Source organism: Coptis chinensis, chromosome 6 (assembly GCF_015680905.1).
Source record: "Coptis chinensis isolate HL-2020 chromosome 6, ASM1568090v1, whole genome shotgun sequence".
Taxonomy (NCBI): domain Eukaryota; kingdom Viridiplantae; phylum Streptophyta; class Magnoliopsida; order Ranunculales; family Ranunculaceae; genus Coptis; species Coptis chinensis.
Window position 1 is genome coordinate 3,679,323 of NC_141461.1, and position 19,196 is coordinate 3,698,518.

The 19,196-nt window shown below is 36.4% G+C and overlaps 1 protein-coding gene, 1 long non-coding RNA gene and 1 pseudogene across 4 annotated transcripts; 2 read left to right on the forward strand and 1 right to left on the reverse strand.

Moving 5' to 3' along the window:
- The first annotated feature begins 300 nt into the window (after positions 1 to 300).
- NAGK (N-acetyl-l-glutamate kinase) lies at positions 301 to 1,407 on the forward strand. Its single transcript, XM_086565195.1, is given in 1 exon segment — positions 301 to 1,407. A coding segment is annotated over 1 exon segment (999 nt). The 3' UTR covers positions 1,300 to 1,407.
- A 1,232-nt stretch (positions 1,408 to 2,639) lies between these two features.
- Positions 2,640 to 7,966, forward strand: LOC147490838 (GDP-Man:Man(3)GlcNAc(2)-PP-Dol alpha-1,2-mannosyltransferase-like; annotated as a pseudogene). Its single transcript, XR_015198187.1, has 7 exons — positions 2,640 to 3,881; positions 4,595 to 4,906; positions 5,371 to 5,557; positions 6,111 to 6,179; positions 6,294 to 6,474; positions 7,415 to 7,521; positions 7,616 to 7,966. The product of XR_015198187.1 is annotated as a GDP-Man:Man(3)GlcNAc(2)-PP-Dol alpha-1,2-mannosyltransferase-like (transcript).
- A 1,669-nt stretch (positions 7,967 to 9,635) lies between these two features.
- Positions 9,636 to 18,398, reverse strand: LOC147490839 (uncharacterized). Of its 2 annotated transcripts, none has more exons than XR_015199171.1 (4): positions 17,569 to 18,398; positions 16,817 to 17,256; positions 11,657 to 11,983; positions 9,636 to 10,035 (listed from the first exon to the last, which is right to left on the reverse strand). It is a non-coding gene; the product is annotated as an uncharacterized LOC147490839 (long non-coding RNA). The 2 variants fall into 2 exon arrangements; XR_015199170.1 differs by having other exon boundaries at positions 17,411 to 18,398.
- Positions 18,399 to 19,196: the final 798 nt, after the last annotated feature.

The window sequence follows — 19,196 nt, forward strand, 5'->3', positions numbered from 1 at the left end:
TTATACAGATAGAAGGATGGTTCACTGGTGAATGCAGTTGTACAGTACTAGACATCACATTCCACGAAAAATAATATTGAGAGGAATATAATTAAACCACTAATTTACATTCCGATTCGAAGCACCAAAGCATCAAATAATGTTCCAGTAATAAGAAAACTAGAACAAAAAAAACTGGTAAATAATAATCGAAATGCCAACATTTTCCGATATATAAAAAAGAAAAATATCGTGGGCTGAAACTTTGTAAACCCATCTCTACTTATTCTTCTGTCTGAAAAAAAGATTGAAGAAGAAAAAATGTTGACAGCTAAACCTTCACCAACCCTCTCCTTCCAAAACCCATCCTCAAATCTCCATTTTTTTCACCCCATCAACAAACACCCTTCCTCACATATTTTAAGATCGATCCCACTTTCAACACCAACACTAACACTAACACCAACACCAACACCCTCTCAAACTAGAGTAGAAATCCTCTCAGAATCACTCCCTTACATACAAAAGTTCCGTGGCAAGACCATTGTCGTAAAATACGGCGGGGCAGCTATGAAATCTGAGTCTCTACAAGATTCTGTTATTAAAGACCTTGTTTTGTTGTCTTGTGTTGGTATTAGACCTGTTTTAGTTCATGGGGGTGGTCCAGAAATCAATATTTGGCTGAATAAAGTTAACATTCAGCCTCATTTTCTTAATGGTCTTCGCGTTACGGACGCGGCGACTATGGAAATCGTGCAGATGGTACTTGTGGGGAAGGTTAATAAGGGTTTAGTTTCACTTATTAATAAGGCAGGCGCGACGGCGGTTGGTCTTGCTGGAATAGATGGTTATTTATTAACTGCTAGGCAGAAATCTGTACAGCTTGGGTTTGTGGGCGACATTGTGAGAGTTGATGCGTCAGTTTTACGCCCACTTGTTGATACTGGGGTTATTCCTGTGATTGCGTCTGTGGCGAATAATGAGGATGGGTAGACTTTTAATATTAATGCTGATACTGTGGCGGGAGAGATAGCGGCGGCACTTGGGGCCGAAAAGTTGATATTGTTGACTGATATTGCTGGGATTTTAGAAGATAAGAATGATCCTAGTACTTTGGTGAAGCAAATTGATATTAAGGGTGTGAAGAGGATGGTGGAGGACGGGAAGGTAGCTGGTGGAATGATTCCGAAGGTGAATTGTTGTGTTAGATCGCTTGCGCAAGGAGTTAGGACGACTAGCATTATCGATGGAAGGGTAAAGCATTCTTTACTTACTGAAGTTCTTACTGATGAAGGAGCTGGTACTATGATCACTGGTTGATGTTACTTTATTTATTTACTTAGACTTTTGATCTTTGTATGATTAGAATCTATAAACTTGATCAGAGATGTGTGGGCAAGCCTGTTTTTAAAGAGATCAGTAACTCAATTGTGTGTAGCGGGGTTCCAACCCCAGACCTCTGGTATCATCACCCAAAGGATTTTACCAACTAAGCTAGAAGGCACTTACATAATCTATAAACTCACTGCATAAGGAGTTTCAAAAAGAAATTATGTGAGTAATTTTGAATTTATTGGTGCTTTTAAGTGCTTAGAATTTGTTTTTGGTATATGTTCATGTGTTTTCATATGAGAATCTTGTGGAGTCAGAGGACTGAGATCATAGAAATATAGAATATGGATCGTTATTAGCCCAATGTAAGGTAATTTGTAGGAATTTTAGTCCATAGGTATATAGAGATGCAATGATTATGTGCATTCTTAACAGGGAGAAGGGTGGTGAAATGTTTGGAGAAGTTAATGGTGTAATTGAAGTGAACTCCCAAAGTTGCTGACTTGTTAAGGGATTTTGCCATATGATGTACAAGATGTAGTGGAGTTCGATAGTTTAGACTTCTACCAAATACGTACCTTGAAGTCTTGAATGAATACTCTTAGGAAGTTGAGAAACTTTCCACTAGCTGTAACGAGAAGTTAGAATAAAAGTTAAAAGTAGCTTGATTTACAAACTAGAAGTTGGAACTTTCAATCTCGAAGACACCCTAAGAAAAAAGAGCTAGAAACCTTACTCCAAGTGGAGTTTGTTGAAAAAGTGTGTTGATCCAGGATCTGGAATTTTATTTATCAAATTTTGAAGGTGTTGATGATTATGGCCTTTGGATGTGTCAGTGAAAAGTTTTACATATGTACTTTGTTCCATCTGAAAATGAGGACAATGGAATTATAGCAGAAACTAAGTAGAAACAAGAGCGTTTTCCTCCTTTGTGAAGCGAGGATTCAAGCTTGTTACATTGTTGTTGCTACTGCTTTTTTCAATAGCTTGTACAGCCCTTAATCCAATTTGAATTTAGGGAGACACATGTTTCAACAATTGTTTCTTTGAGAGCTAGATGTGTGGGGTTTCCTAGAAGGGTATAAGGATGCTTCTTGTGATTTCATTGATAGATAGGTATTGTTTGTCATTTCAACCAGGTACTTGTTTCATGAAATATAATCTTCTTCAAGCCTTTAACCTGTAAAACCAAGTAGTTCTCGTTTCTACCATGGGATTTTTCACATTATTTCTTGGCTCTTACTTTTCCACTGCTATACAACACTGTAGTAAGTAGTACAATCGAAAGTTTAGCAGCCCGAACCAAAGGATCAACAAAGAATTATGAACTTACAAGAAGGCTAGAAAACCACAAAAATGAATAGAACTACTCGCGAGATACTTGATGAGAAAATATGCTTCCGCTTTATGCAATTTAATCAGTTCTTGATGGAAAAACGTTCTTGAACTTGTAAGGTTACTGACAATTAGGAGTCAAGATAATAGGAGAAATAGGCAGTTGAGAACGTACGTTTTTGAAAATAAGGGCCTGCTTGATATAACCTATTTTCCCGCTGGCAAATTGATATTTTCCCACTTAAACACATTTTTACCGCTGCTTGTTGCGATATATGGGTCTGGCAAAAATAAAACCAATTTGCCGGCAAAACCCTCACGTGACCCTTTTTTCCCACTCCAAACCGGAAAAAAAAATCCAAGTCGGGACTGGATTTATTTTGCCCGAGGAAATCGACCAAAATTTTCTCGCTTCAACCCTAAACACTGGCAAATCACCATTGCTATCTCTCACACACTCTCTCTCTCTCAAGCAGCCGACAGTGAGTTCTCACTCCCTCTCTCTCAATTTTTAATGGTGATGCTACATATGTATTTTCATTCTACTAGCACTAAACCATTGATATCCATGGTTTGCTATTGATCTAATTTTTAGCTACAAGTCCAATTTCGTGTTGTATGTGTGATAAATGAGCTAGATTGCGTTTTTTGAGATCTATATTCTCTAGTTAATCTAGTATGAATTTGCTATTGTTCCGTTTTTTTTTTGTTTATGTAAATTTCTGATACTTAAGTAAATATTTAAATCATCATTTCTGTTTTCCACATTTCCTGAGCTTGGTAAGGGCGAAAGAAACAGATGGTTATTTTCTGTTTTTTCACCCATTGAAAAGACTATTTTCACCCCCTTTGAAGTTTGTTGGGTTTTGTCAACTTATTACGACGTTGAACTTGCATTGTCATTCAAAGATAACGAGATTAGAAATTTAGAACTATGATGGAGCTTAAGGTTTTGTTTATGGTGCTGATATCTGTGATAGTTTTGCTTGTTTCGAATTTTTTATTCGTTGTAATTAAAGCCCAAAAGAATATAAAAAGAGCTGTTGTTTATTTCCATCTGTTTACAAATGATGGTGGAGGTGGGGAGAGTGCTTTGGTGTGCTGTCAAAGCAATTCAAGAAGGGAATCCCAATCTTGATATTGTTATCTATATTGGAGATCATGATGCTACGCCTGAAACCTTGATGATTCGAGCAATTTATTGGTTTGGAGTGAAGATCCTTCAGCTGCCTCAGGTAATTATAGTTTTTGTACTCTTTTAAAAAAAAAACTATTACAGATTTGGTGATTTGTTAATTGATAAGTTTTGCTTCACTTAGTTAAACTCATATTACTAAAGTAGCAGCAGTTCGTTAGATTCATATATTATCTGGTTTCAACTCCTTAACAAATCTTACCTATTAAAGCATCATAATCCTATCAAAATAAACGGAGTCTTCTCTTAAGCCATTGTAGCATCTCAGTTTGGGTTTTGGATACTTTCTTAGCTGATTGCTCTAGCTGCTTCGTTGGGTGCAACAAGCTGAAAAAATTATTTATTTGCATTTGGTATGGTTATATTTGTATTCAAACCTGAGAGCGTATATTATCATCTATGTTCGTTTATTGGTTGATCAGGTAGAAGACAGGTTCTATTGTTAAGGATGTATTGTATTTTAGCTGCATGGATGGGATCAACTTCCATATGCTTAACTTTACCCATTGCCTTTTAGTAATTCCACAATTTACAAATCAGACGAAAAAAAAAGTTTCTAAAAGCGTGTTTTTAATTAAAAGTTAAATTTCATTTTTAATAGAATTGTTAGGACTCAGAGAAAGCTAACTCTTAGCATGTATATTGAGGATGATCTCTCATTCTGGCATGTAAGTTTTTTCTAGCGTAAACATTGTAGTTTGATTTTTTCTTTTACATGTCTTCATCTCCTAAGGTATTCTTCTGTTTGGTCAGGTGGTTCACTTGTATAGAAGGAAGTGGATTGAAGAACGCACCTACCCTCATTTCACTATGGTTGGCCAAAGTTTTGGGTCGGTTTATCTTGCATGGGAGGCTTTATGCAAAATTGCAAATATACACTGTCATTTTATTTTGATACTAGTGGATATGCATTTACTTATCCACTTGCCCGGATATTTGGATGCAAAGTTATTTGCTACACACATTACCCAACAATTAGTACCAACATGGTTTGGAGTTCGCGTTTACACTATTGAGCTCGTTGGTAAAACCTTTTTATAACAATGATGCTTTAGTTGCAAACAGGTATGCTTCTGAACCATTGTAATTATGTTTCTCATCTGGACGTCAGTTTGACCACCATAGTTTAAGTTACCTTTATTGAAATAATGATAAGAAGTACACATAATTCATTTGACTTGTGTTTGTCAAATGGCCTATTAATTCCTTTAGGCAAAATATAAAGTGAAGGCAAGAAGTTGGAAAAGTTTTTTTTTGTTTGCCATTGAGGTCTGCGGCCCATGCCAGGGGATTTTGGACCTCATCCTAGATCTTGCGAAGTTGCGAACCAAACTGATCATTTGGACAAAACTCAACCACCAGGGTCTCAGTTTTATTTTGTTTCTTCGTTTCCCCTTGCCTTTTCAATTTCTTTATTTTCTCAAGGTATCAGTAGTATAAGAGTTATCATTTTTGTAAGTAAATTATTCATTTATACACTATGTTCTGTTATCTGATGCAGCACTATACAATTCCTTCACTTGTCGCAGTACTTGGCTATCCTGGTGCAAGGTTATCTACTACACTATCTTTAGCTGGATGTATGGGTTCGTGGGATCCTACACACTCCTTGCAATGGTCAACTCCTCTTGGACACAATTGCACATAGAGAAACTCTGGGGAATTCCTAAACGTACTATGAAAGTTTACCCTCCCTGCGATACTTCAGGCCTTCAGGTTATTTTAATAGTTCTCTACATGAGGAAATCTTGATTGGTAATTATTTATTGTTTTCTCCTCTCTTAAAAATTATAACAACTATATTAAAAACATTTATTCTATGTAAAGGGTGATTTCTCATCTGCTTGACAAACAAGATCTCTGGAACAATAGAATTGCCTTTGTAAGATTGTTTGTTCTTGTAAGCATGGGAACCATGTGACTAATTTGCACTAAGAAAGATGATGTGCTATGGACATCTCAAAATCTAAAAGGTTAGGAAGATATAGAGAAGCTGAAAACAAGTGTACATAATTGGACAGTAGGAGCAAAATGGAATGAATCAATAAGCTCAACCAATGGGTAAATCCCAGAAAGTGCTAGAAAATTGGTTAACAATGCGTGTCAGAACTGACAAGTAAGCTTTTTCTCAGACGAGTGTACATAGAAGGATGGGAACTGTGCCTTGGGGAATATTAAATTTTTTTTTCGTGCACCTACACCTGTGTTTGTGTGTGCGTATGTTATATCTGGTGTGCTTTGGTTACAACCTCACCTGTACTTTAAACAGGAGCTCCCATTGGAAGGGTCAAACAGAAATCCACCTTTCATATCTGTCGCACAATTTTGTTCAGAGAAGGTAATAGTTTTTTATTCTCACAATGTGTACAGAAACACATTGTAATCAGTTCCATTGAAAGCTCATTGTAAGTTCACTTAGTTAGGTGAACTTGCTTGCTTTACTATTTCTCAGGCCCACATTCTTCAACTTGAGGCCTTCTCCGTTGTTAAGCAAACTTGCCCAGGCCAAAGCTCCAGTTTGTGGGCAGTTGCAGGAACAAGGAGGACGAGGATAGGCTGCAGAAACTGAAAGACAAAGCTATTGAGCTAAAGGTGGAGAAGGATGTTGAATTTTATAAGAATTTGATGTACAGGTGGGTCTCCAATCATTTTTCCTTCTTTTCCTCAGGTATTTGTCCTTTTAATGCATGTGAATGTTCCTATTATACTTGAGTTCATGACAGACATGAAAGTTTTCATGCTGGATAGTGAATATCATGCCTACAGGGAACATTATTATGAGCTCTCTGGCTTTGATGTTGAACTGCACATTCTTGATTGTCTGAAAGTTAACCTACTGATACCAGCACATTACAGATGCTGACCAATCCAATTAGAGTATCAGACCCACTGTAAAGAAATTGCCATTTTTGTTGTGAATACATGGATAAATTTCTATAGAGGTTTGAAACTTTTTGGTCTTCGTAATCTTCTTAATCTCTTACCATAATGTGGCTGAAACTCTTCAAAGACATGGGACAGGGGTCCCCAATTTAATTGCATGTTATTTAAAATAATCCTAATGCCATCAGAACACATAAAAGTCCGACAACAGCATGGAGTGTTTTGTACGTGAAAATGAATTACACATGCCAAGAGGCGAAAGTCAAACTAAATAGGGTTAGCAATGAAACAATGGTAGGTGTCGTAGGATGTTGGGTAATCTTTTTTCATATGTATTCCTTTATCTGTCATGAGATTATAATATTACTAGCACTATTTTCAAGAAAGCAGCTGCCGGTTGCAAAGTATATTGGTTTTGTTGGATTGCCTTAGCCCACTGATATAAACGGTGTCGGTGAGACTTGGTTGAAGGGGAATATATTTGTCACAGACAGCCGAAGGATCTTAGTGGCATCACTCACTCCCTTCAAAATAGAGACCCGAATTAGTTCAAATACACTTCTATCTTTTAGTATAGTTCTTAACATCAATATCTATGTTTAAAAATGTAATTTGGTTTCGTATGGCTAAGTTTTAATTGTAAGTTCTAATCAGATATATTCATTTTTGGTGAATTATTAACATGAGCAGGGACTTGGTAAGACTTTTAGGAGGGCGATTGCAGGAATCCATTCCATGACAGACAAGCACTTTGGTATCAGTGTTGTGGAGTACATGGCTGCAGGCGCGATTCCAATAGTCGGAGCATGACCATTTTATGCATAATCTATGTTTGACCTGAACTACATTTAACTTTCAGTTTTTCTGACTTACAATCCGGCTCGTTCTTTCAGCTCACAATTCGGCTAGCCCCAAAATGGACATTGTTTTGGAAGAAGATGGGAATCAGACGGGATTCCTTGCTTCAGATCCAGATGAATATGCAAATGCCATCCAACAGATTCTAAGAATGCCACATATTGAGAGACTTGAGATGGCAGCAGCTACTAGAAAACGTGCCAGCAGATTTTCAGTAAAGATTTTAAAGATTTCAAGATTGCAATCTTACCTGTTCCTTCCAAGTGAAGAGCTGTAAAATTTTTGCATGAGAAGAGAAGTCCTACGTGTCAAATGAAGTTGGTTGATAATGTAAGCTCTAAACATAAAGAGTTTATGGTTGAATGAAGCTTTACGTTTATTTCATCGTAAGCACTTAATTGGTTGTCTTGAAGTTCGCTTACACAGGAAATTTCTTCGACAGATGAGGGTATAGTTTCTCTTACATGCTGACGGCGTTTTTGTTTTGAGTTTGTTACATATGCCTGCGGGCGACGGAGGCAAAAATGTCAAATTGAATGGACTAGGCAGTCCAAATAATGAAATTTTGCAGTCCAAATAATGGAAACATACACTCGCAACAATTTTACTTAAAAGCAACTAGAATAAATTTACCTCGAGCATCATGGCGCTATTGTTACAGAACTTATGAATAATAAGTTTCAGCTTTTTAACCTTGACTTTTTCTTTAAAAAAATATTTAGAGGGTTAAGGCACACACACCGGTTACATTGAAGGATTCTAGCCCGAAGGCTTACACTGTCCGAAGGGCTATTTTGAGTAGACCCAACCGTCTCCACTTGGTCCATGCACCAAAAATTAAAGGCCAATAAATAAATCCCAACCAACACTTGGTGGAATTCAAACTTGCAATCTCTACACTCTTCGGATTGATTTTAGGAGGGAAAATTTCCAACCTAACTATTTTGTAATATCTATAATGATTTTCTCTTTAATTAGCCTCATATTTTTAAAACAATTTTTACTAAAACTATCTCATTTATTGAAATTAGAATTAGCATATTATTTAAAATAAAGGCTCATTCACGCCCTCAAATTATAAAACCCCTAATGTTTTTATATTATTTTTTAGATTATAACAGAATTCAAAAAATAAATCCAAACCACTTAGTGGTTTAAAGATTTGAAAAACTTGCAATCTCGGTTCACATACTCGTCTCTCATGAAAAGAGGGATACACAACTAATTAAACTAGAAGCTTTTGAACCATGACTTTAAATGTTTCAAATTCTGTTTTGCACCCCAAGATGAAGAGCAGTTTCCCCTTGAATAGACTCTAAAATTGTACTTCCTAACGACATTTATTCTACCTTTTATAGCGGAGTAGTGAAGAGCAGTCCCGTCTTTAGTTGTAAGACGAAAGTAAGCAAAGGTCAATTTTCAAAAGCTTCCCTACACTTCTTACATAACCATTTGCAGCAGCTATATGTATGGGGTTAAACCCATCTTGATTCAACTCAGGCTTCAATAGAATCATCTCCTTCACAAAACTAAGATGGCCAGCCATAGCAGCAACATGCAAAGGATTCTCAACAAATGTTAGTGCAACACCATAGACCAAAAGTAGTTGTTCTTTAAGCAAATGTAGCTCACCCCCAACATCTCCTGTTAAAGAAGCCTCAAACAACTTCCTAGGTGCAATGGCGCCACATTGACAATAAAAATATCACAGTTAAAATAAAAATATCACAGACCACAGTCGAGATGATTCAGAAAAATTCAGTATCTAGTTTAAGAAAGTTTTCAAAATAAATTCAGTATCTGGGGATCTTGAACTCTTCTGCAGTCTCCCTAAACTCATCTTTCTTTTTTCCACCTGCACACCAGCAGCACACCGCAGCCAACACAGTCACACACAAGCAACCCAACCACCTACACACCACACACATCTGAACCACCACCTACAACACACATTTGAACCACCAACACTACACACCACACACATCCCACCACAACCACACACCATCACAAGGCACAAGCACACAATAATTTAATTTAAACATTCAAATCATTCCACCCATATTAATTCAAATACCACAAAAAAATAATTATAGTAAACACTTTTAATAATGTAAGTTGAACACATACTAATCATGTTTTAAGTTTCTTCAACAATTGGATTGCATGAAGAATCTTATTCTAAAATATCTAAAACACAAACCAAACTCAAGAAATAACAAGTACGTTCAACAACTATTATGAAGTATACTACCATGAATGCTCCACAGAAGGGAATGGATACTCCACTAAAGGGGAGGGGTGATCATAAAGGAACAACTTTTCACAATGCCCAAAGCTTTCACCACTCAACGTATCACCAAGATATGATGTGAAAAGTCATTCCCAAAAATTACACAAACTTTGGCAAAATGAGGAAACATCCTCCCTCTTAGGTGCTTCGCTGCAGGATGTGCCTATAACAATAAATAGTTTCTTATAAACACGCTATGGTTATATAACTTCTAGTAATAATTTGTTACAAGATAGGTGTCACGCCCCAAATTTCGTAATGCCTGAATACCAAAGACACATGGTATCTATAGTCATTACAAAACTTAGGACGTGATACAGGCCAACCAAGCAAAACCCAAACTATATAAAGACATAAAAATCCTACAAAAATTTCGGTAGAGTCTCTTCTGTATTTTCAACATTTCATAAACTTAAATCCTGACATAACCTAGAAATCATAACAATATATATCTCATTGCTCAACCTAGCTACTTAACCTGTCTCGATGAATGCCAGAACAACTAAGTAACTCCTACACCTTGTTATGATATAATTGTCCCATTTTAGTAAGAGAACTTATCTAGAGCACATCTCAGAACTCTAGAGCACAAAACAGTCTCCACGACATCCAAGCATCAAATTCCTCAAGCAATAAAGCGAATCCAAAAGCAATAATAAAACACCCAAGAAAAGTATGCTACAAACGCTATATAAAACACCCAAGAAAAGTTTAAGAAACTCTTTGTTCATTTCTAGACATATTTTCCAAAACAGTTCATACACATAAAATGATAACACGGTAAGTTTTCTAGCCAACTTGTCAATACTGTAGTTTTTCCTACATTTATCTAAATGAGACGTGACTTGATTATTTAGAAACTAGGATATGTAAACTTACTTTTCATGTAGAACTCGAAGTCCCAACCTCAGCCCATCTAGAAAAATATTTGGGATCTCTTTCCACAAATATCCAAAAGCAACGAGGCTTTTTGCATTGTAAAGATAACACACAGACCTTACTTTTTTATGTTTTATAAAAATTATCAATCTCGTTATAAATATGCTAAAACTAGGCTCAAACACAGTGCGCAGAAACTGATTTCTGACGCACAGTTTTCTGCCAACCAAACTTTTAGAGACCGTATCGATCTCCACAGGACTCTGAATGTGTCGAGGCCAAAAGGGTTGGAAAGCAGACACACAGGTCTTGCTTTTTCATGTTTTAGCATGGGTTTGAATCTTAGCCAAACTATGTGAAAACGTGGCTCCAAAACTGATGCAGATCCTGATTTTCAGACAACAGATTTCTGACGGTGTACTTATCGACTGCCTAATAACCTTTCACATACACCTTCACATAGCGTAGGCCATATCAAACAGGAGGTAGTAGCTATTTTACCTCTAAATCAGAACAAAGGTATTTGAAATATCCATCAACTTCAATTCCTCAAGACATGAACAAATCAGTGCCAAGCATTTACCAAGATGAAACCTCTTATGTTAAAATCTGTACATGAGAACCCAAAGAAGGACATCCAAATTTATAATACCAAACTGTTTTGAAGTCTTCTCACCTTCATCCACTATATATTTACAACAACAAAAAGACAAGAAATCAGGAAATGACAATGTCCAATTCAATCAAAAGCTCCAATTAAATGACCCACACGAAATTGACAGGCTTTTACATTATAAACCATTTCCCAATATCAACTATTGAACTTCCAGTTTAATCACATGCAACAAATAAATTTACAAAGTTACTCAAAAAAAATGGGGTGTTACAATAGGCAAATAACTTACCCTGAAATATGCATCCCATGCTTGATGATCAACTTCAATATATTTGGTTTCTTTGGTTGTATGAAAAACCAAACTCAGCAGTCTCGATAAGTTCATTGACAGCTATGTAATCCCTCTTCATAGTTTTAATCATTGAATAGACATGTACATCCCCTATTGACAAGTTCAAGCGTTGATTCAAAACCTTAGCTGCCTCTTTTAAGGTCCCGATGTCAAACCGATTCTTTGACATTCTACCAGTACCATTTAGACACTTCTCCAACAACAATTGAATCAGGATCTCATCCATCATCGGAGACCAACGGGTTTGCTGGTGACTCGCCATAACTAAGAAAAGAAACTCAAATGTCAAATAATCAAACTACGTATTTAACAAGTAATAAAACTAACACTTACAACCATTTTATATAATCACTGAACAACATTGTGTATATATAAAGAATGATAATTACTCTAAAGCCTGTGTATATATAAGTAATATAATTCCTCGGAAGTTATAACAAATAGTAAGGTTTGGAGATATTGACTATTGTTATTATAAGGAGCAACCGGAGAAATGGTGAAATTAGCATAGCATATGAAATAGAATAGGTGGAGCCAACAAGGAAATTGACTATCTACTTATCAATAGATGTAGATAATATATAATATAATTCTTCGAGTAAAAAGCTTAAATAGTGTGACATCCCGGATCTTAAAATAGATCTTAAGACCTATGTACTATCCAAAATATCAAAAGATAAAACACTCCACAAACAATATTCTCCAAATCTAAATATTTATTCCAAATGTCATTAATTATTCAATAATGAAGGTTCAACATAACTTAAAATCCAAAAGTATTGATATCACTACCTAGAACTCCAAATAAATCAAACTTAGTCTTACATCCAACAATGAATGAAAACAATAAAAGAGACCCTAAATCTGGCCAACTCTAATTCCTGCTATATCCACAAATCCCAAGATCCCTCAAGTGTAACGTGAAAGCTTACTAATCTAAAGAATAAGTGAGAAAAAGGGGGATGAGCTTCCAAGAAGCTCAATGAGTCACTACAAAAGAAAACATGGATTGAAATGATAACAATACATTGAAATAGCTAATTTTTCTTAAAACATATAATATGCAAAAACCATTCACTTAATTATATGGAAACCGTATTCTAAATATGTGAACACCATGTCGACTTAAACCCCTAGACAAATAATACCAGCTGTGCGACTCAAATTACACATTGTATTGTGGGCATGAGCTCTAATTAACGAACTAACTAGTTAAAGTAAGTATGCACCAAACTTAGCAATACATATATTTGAAAAAATATATGTGAAAACCATCACCTTGATTCATTCAAATTAAAAGAAGAAAGAGATGAATCCAATCTCCCCAAATCTGTCAAATTGACATAGCAATCACAGTTAAAATGATTTTTTTTGTTTATATATATAAAATTTAAAGAGAGAGAGGGAGAGAGAGTTGAGGTCAGCTACCGTTGACATAGAGAGTGAGAAAAGCGAATGATTGAAAACTAGGGTTAAAATTATTTGCCAAACTTGCGGATGACAAATTTTGTGTTATCAAGCGCTGCCAAACCTGGCAAATGGCATCTGCCAACATTTGCATTTGATGAAACAAGCGGCGGCAAAAGGTTATTTTCCTGGCAAATTTTTTAAGTGGGAAACTGTTTTCCCACAAATATTTGCCCAGCAAGCGAGAAATTTTATCAAGCAGGCCTTCAGTGAATCAGCAGATCCTCCTTTTTTATTGATATGTAGCAGATACTCCTTTGAGAGAAGAACAAGAATGCAAAAAACAATTAATAAAGTTTTAGGTGTTGCATACTACCTTCTAGTTCTCTTTGAAGAATAACATCTAAATCAGTAATGGACAATTTTTTTAGTGAGTGAAATTCCTATGGGTTACCCAATTCCTGTAAGGAAAGCTTTAGCCAGCAGCTAAAAAGGAGTAAGAGAGAAAGCTGCACAACTTGGGCTAAGAAGCCTTTGAAATCCTCTAAATAATAATCCAATTTTTCGTGTCTGGTGCTCACACCAGCGACAGCCCTATTTTGTGATCCAAAAAACAGCCTACTGACTGGATAGTGGATCTCCCCTTAAAACACTTCCCAAATTCAGCACATTGAGACTGAGGTTATGAAAGTATCTCATTCAAAAAATTTGAAAAGAAAAGAAGAAAAACAATGATACAGGAAAAAATTGGTACCATTACCACAATCCACACTTTCTTCAAACAAATCACAAAACCCTTTCATAAACCAATCTTAGTTCAATTTGCAGTGGACGTAAGGATACTATGTAAACTGAATAATGGCATTAAACAAACAGATGCAAGACTGCGGGACGCACGAGAAAAACAACTAGATTGATTTTTTTCTTATGGCCACGCCAATCAGGAAAGAGCGGAGACTAGAAACCTTGTCAAGATTTAGCATATGCTCAGACTAACGGGATTATTGCTCTATAAAAAAATGAAAAACAGGAGAGGCAGATATTTCATATTATCCCACGAAGAGGAGTAATCATTAGTAAAAAAGTAGGCAGAGTATATATTTATAAGCATCCGTCAAGGCCCATTCTTCCCGATCAGGTGTTAGAGTATATAAGGTTAAGCAGAGAAGAACATTGTCAACAATTATTTACGGTAGTTGTATTACTTCATAATAAACCACCCACTACACAGTGGGAATGGAAGTACTAGCTAGATAACTAAAACTGTGAAACCACCACCTTCCACATTTCAAGAGCAGCTATCCGTAAGTCAGAATTGGGCCCAAAGATGGAGCAGATCATAAGTAATCACAAGCTGTGTTATAAAAAGGCTGCTGTGTCTGAACATAGCCTATAATATCTGAAACTTTGTGTCCGGGATCCCTAATGGGTAGAAACGCAAAACAGAGAACATTTTCTTGGGCTGGAGTCAAAACTTGGTCATCCTTCAGAGTGATCATCTTGTCTCCACCAAAATGGAGTTCAACTGTTGGATAGCCGACATTTTCTGGTTTTGATGAACTGTCATAACAGATCTCCCAGTCTGAATGTTGTGGTGGTTCTGCAGTGGGTGCACCACTGATATTGGTTGTTCAAAGGAGATGAGCTCCTTATCCCTTGGTTCAACGACAGATATTTCATATTATCCCACCTAAGAGGAGTAATCATTTAGTAAAAAGTAGGCAGAGTATATATTTATAAGCATCTGTAATCTCATAAGCAGCTTCGTGTCTATCCGGTTACCGGGATCCCTAATGGGTAGATCGAAAACTAGAAAGCATACATATCACGAAGGAGTACGTAGATATCCGGTCTAAAGGAACTATATGTGGCACCTGAGTCCAGATATACGCCACCCTTCCCAGTGGTCGGGTCTATATCGAATGAGGGGGTTGAGATGGGAACCATTTGTCCATTAATGCTTATCCCTGTCAAGCCAAGGAAGTATTGTATGTGTAATAAATTGATAGTAAGCAATGGAACACTGATGGCATTATCGTCAACTTGGGGAGGCTCATTGTACAAATCCAAAGTAGAATCCATAGTAGTGCTAAATATCCCAACAAAACAATAACCGAAAGCTTGAACTCCCAGTTGAGCTGGTAAAGCCCACTGGTCCACGTCCTAAACCCAACACGCCAGTTATGCCCTGTAACGCATCTCCATTCTCTCCCTTCCCGCTAATGTGGGTGCATCCAAGTAACACACTATCGGGATATGCTACACTGTCGTTGAAAGTGACTTTCTCACTGTTACCAAGTTTCCTATGGAAAAAATTTCATCAAGGTAGCTAATTATATACCAACAGAAGGGAGACTCAGGGTCGATAGCCTGATGGTTCAATCTGTATGAGAGAGCTTGACATTGTTCAGAGTCACCAAGAGGAGCTATATAAGAAGACGAGGTGGTAGGATAAAATATAGGATCAAGTTGGAGGAAACCTTGCTGACATGGATCGCATTGCAGCCATGTCAAGTCACTTCCTGTATCGATGAGGAAGTAAAATCTGTGTGGCGGTGAGCCAACAGAGAATTGGGTAACATAGCCAAAGGTTTCAATCAGTTCTCCTGAAAAAGCTGGCTGCTGGCCCACTATAATCTACTGGTGTTATGTGCATAGCCTTGAAGAGGTGATTAGGAGAGTTAAGGTTCAGACTGATGATGGAAGGAGTGGTTTTGGTCTTGTTTGTGCTTTGGTTCGTATTGATGGACGGCAAAGTCGTGTAGTAATTGGGAGTACGGAAGTGATCAAGAAGAAGGCACAGGTAACAAGGAGGAGAAAGGGATTCATTGTGTATAGTTGGAATGAAATTGGGATTAGAATGACGAGTGATAGTGCAAAAGAGTATGGTTTCTTGGGGAATTTGTAGGGAGGGTCTGCCGTATATGCATGGTACTTTGCTACGCTAGACTCTTAGAGTTGAGACTTGAGAAAAGTACTTCTTGGAAGTTGAAAATTAAGTAAACTGACTTACAAAAGCAATCATTAGTAAATAAGGATAACAATGATATAACAACCAGAGAGTTCAGAATTATTTGAAAATAAGGCAATTAGCCTACGAAACTATGGATAAACTATGAGCAATTGAATGATCAATTGTATAAATTAGAGTCTTGCAAAACTAGCTAGTTTGTTTCCAATGAGAACTGGTTTTATTCAATGAGAGTAGCTCCCTCCTCAAGACCTCAAGATGAATAGGGCAATTGGTAGTTATTATAGGAAGACAGAGATAAAAGCGACTGCTTGCTTTAATTATGCAGGTTTCTTAGTAAAAGAAAATTCTCTATTTGTATTTTTTAACAAGAAGGAAAGTTAATCAAGACACAAGCAACTGAAAAGCTTTACATTTACTGTTCTGCGCTTACTGTTTGAGACCAATTTCCTATTCCAAACCTTTCTGAATCATGGTGCATGATACTGATTTAGTGTTGGTATCTGGAGTGTTTAAAGTTGGTGCAAGTGACATCAAATAAGCGCTTAAACCTCACTTTGATTCATATAAGTCTACATATCTAACAATTAAAATAGAACAACCCAGGACCGTATGCAATCAAGGTAAGCATCATTAGTGTGGCGGGAACAAAGCCAAGAATAAACACAAAAATGTATTTGGGGTTTATTATTTTCTTAAGGTAAAAAGATTAAAAGTACCTTTCAGCAACAAAAAGGAGATCATCAACATCAGTAAAGCCGGGAAACTTGATGGAAGTTATAGACCCTTGACTCTGATTTATGACAAACTCAATGAGTTTAGATGTTTAGTCACTTCAACGTGCTTGTAATCCAAAGGATAGGCGAAAGAAAACTGGCTAGGTACCCCCTGCAACAAAAAGAAAATTATCGGAGCACATAAAACAATTGGGTGCGCTCCAGAGAGAAGGGTCCTTTGATGCCTTGTACCAAGAATAATAACTCAACGGTGCTCTCACTATCAAATCTTTGAGATCCAATTTCTCATAGATGGTTAAGAGGACATCTTTGTCCAAATCTTCCCATGCTCTACTACTACTATCAGCACTCCCATCAATCTCCTTCAGTGGTCTTATTTTGTATATCACAAGAAACATCGACTAACAATAACGTTTTCCAAACTGCAAGAAAGCAAAGGGTTCTATTACTAAAAGCGTAACAAAATCTATGCTTACATTCAAGAAATGTCAGAAACAAAACAAAGTTACTTTGTCCCAAATAGCGAATTCAACTAAAATGGAAAATATAATCAATAAAAAAGGATGAAATCCTCACATAGAGTTTTGACATACAAACAATTTCCAAAACATCAATGAAAAGTTCTTCTCATTATGGGGCAAGGTGCTGGGTTTCTCAAGTGGCACTGAGAATGTAAGAACTTTTTGCAATCCTCTAAATGTTTGGCTCTTGCAATTTGGTATCAAGATTCTTACCAGTCTAATAGCAATCCTTTACCACTAGTCCTTTTCTTGATTTGCGCCTGTCATCCTTGAATAAGGCCCTGCTAATATTCTCCGTCCAGTCCAGTACACGAGTTTCAAGATTGGCAACTCATACTCATGCCATTGATACTTATCCAATTTTTTGCAGTCAAGGCGAGCCCCATGGTTCTATATATGGGAGCTGCCTTATGATACCGCTATTTAAAATCCTGAGTTGGATAGTGTATGACATCGAATTCAGGCAATCTGATAATCAGAACCTCATCAGCTCTTGATCTCATCTATATCAGGAATAAAGTGCAATAATCAACCAAAAATTATTTCCCTTCTATGCTACATGTCATCATACACTAGGGTTCGACAAAAGAGTAATTAGTGTATCAATATAGTTGAATGCATATTTGAAACAAAGGTTAACTAGTATTACACTACAACTACATGAGGTTATTAATATTTTTCCCCACTAGATGGGAAATTAGGGTCTCTTCTCGCCCAATACACTAAAAAAAACATTTTTTTTAGAGAGAAAACCCTAATTTGCAATGAATTGATGGGTATGATGTGAACTAAATAGTGTCGGTTAGCTTCATCAGGCAATAGGAATCTAGTACATTGTATGATTATGACTGCAGACAACACTCGGTAAATATAGTCATTTGGTATATTGCTAGAAGCCTAGAAGTCCAACAAAAAAATTGACATAAAGTTTCGCTGGCCCGGGATGTTAGAAATTAGGTTGATTAATTTCGTACGGCTGATTGATTGAAAGCAACTGTCGAGCTTTTTCAGTTTAAAGGAAACCTGAAGAACACGGAGGCTTACTCGGTTTTATTTGTTGCATCAGCAGATATCAAACAAATCAATTTATTACAATCCATCACAATAACAGCAATTTACAGATATCAAACAAATCAATTTATTACAATCCATGACAATAATAATGGATTCACCTTAAATGAGTATAGATAGTAATCTGATTTTACATTAATATAGTATCAAACAATTACATTTGTGTTTCTTTGATCATTTTCAAATCGATTAACCTTTTCTTCGGTTATTTTTTCTTTATCCACCGCATTCATGCAGTCTCTGATCATTTGTGTTTTAACAAGATTTTAAACGTTTCATTAATCTTATTGCTTCCTCGACGTCCCCATAGTTGCAAGGATGTCGTCGAAAAATAATTTTTTTCGAATCAACTAACATAAAACAAAATATGTGGCGTTGAATGCACACAAACTATAATATGATAACATATTATTTACTTATACAAAGAAAACACGGAAGAATACTATTTCAAAATACCAAATGCATATTATGCATCCAATCTCTACCAACAAAAAAGTAACTGCGAAATGTAACATGAGAAATTGATTCATGAGAAAAACACCATTGACTAGAAATAGAAGACTCATATGAAGAAGAGCAGCATGCTAACACTTTGGTGTTCATGCAGCACAAAAGAAACTTGGCGGCGTCTCCACACTCTAAACGTAATAAACTTGGCGGCGTCTCCACACTCTAAACGTGAGAAGATAGGGTTTAACTGTTTAAGGGTGGTTTAAATAGATGAAAATGTGTTGCTCACCATTAGGGTTTTGTTTGGTTTTTACGCTATT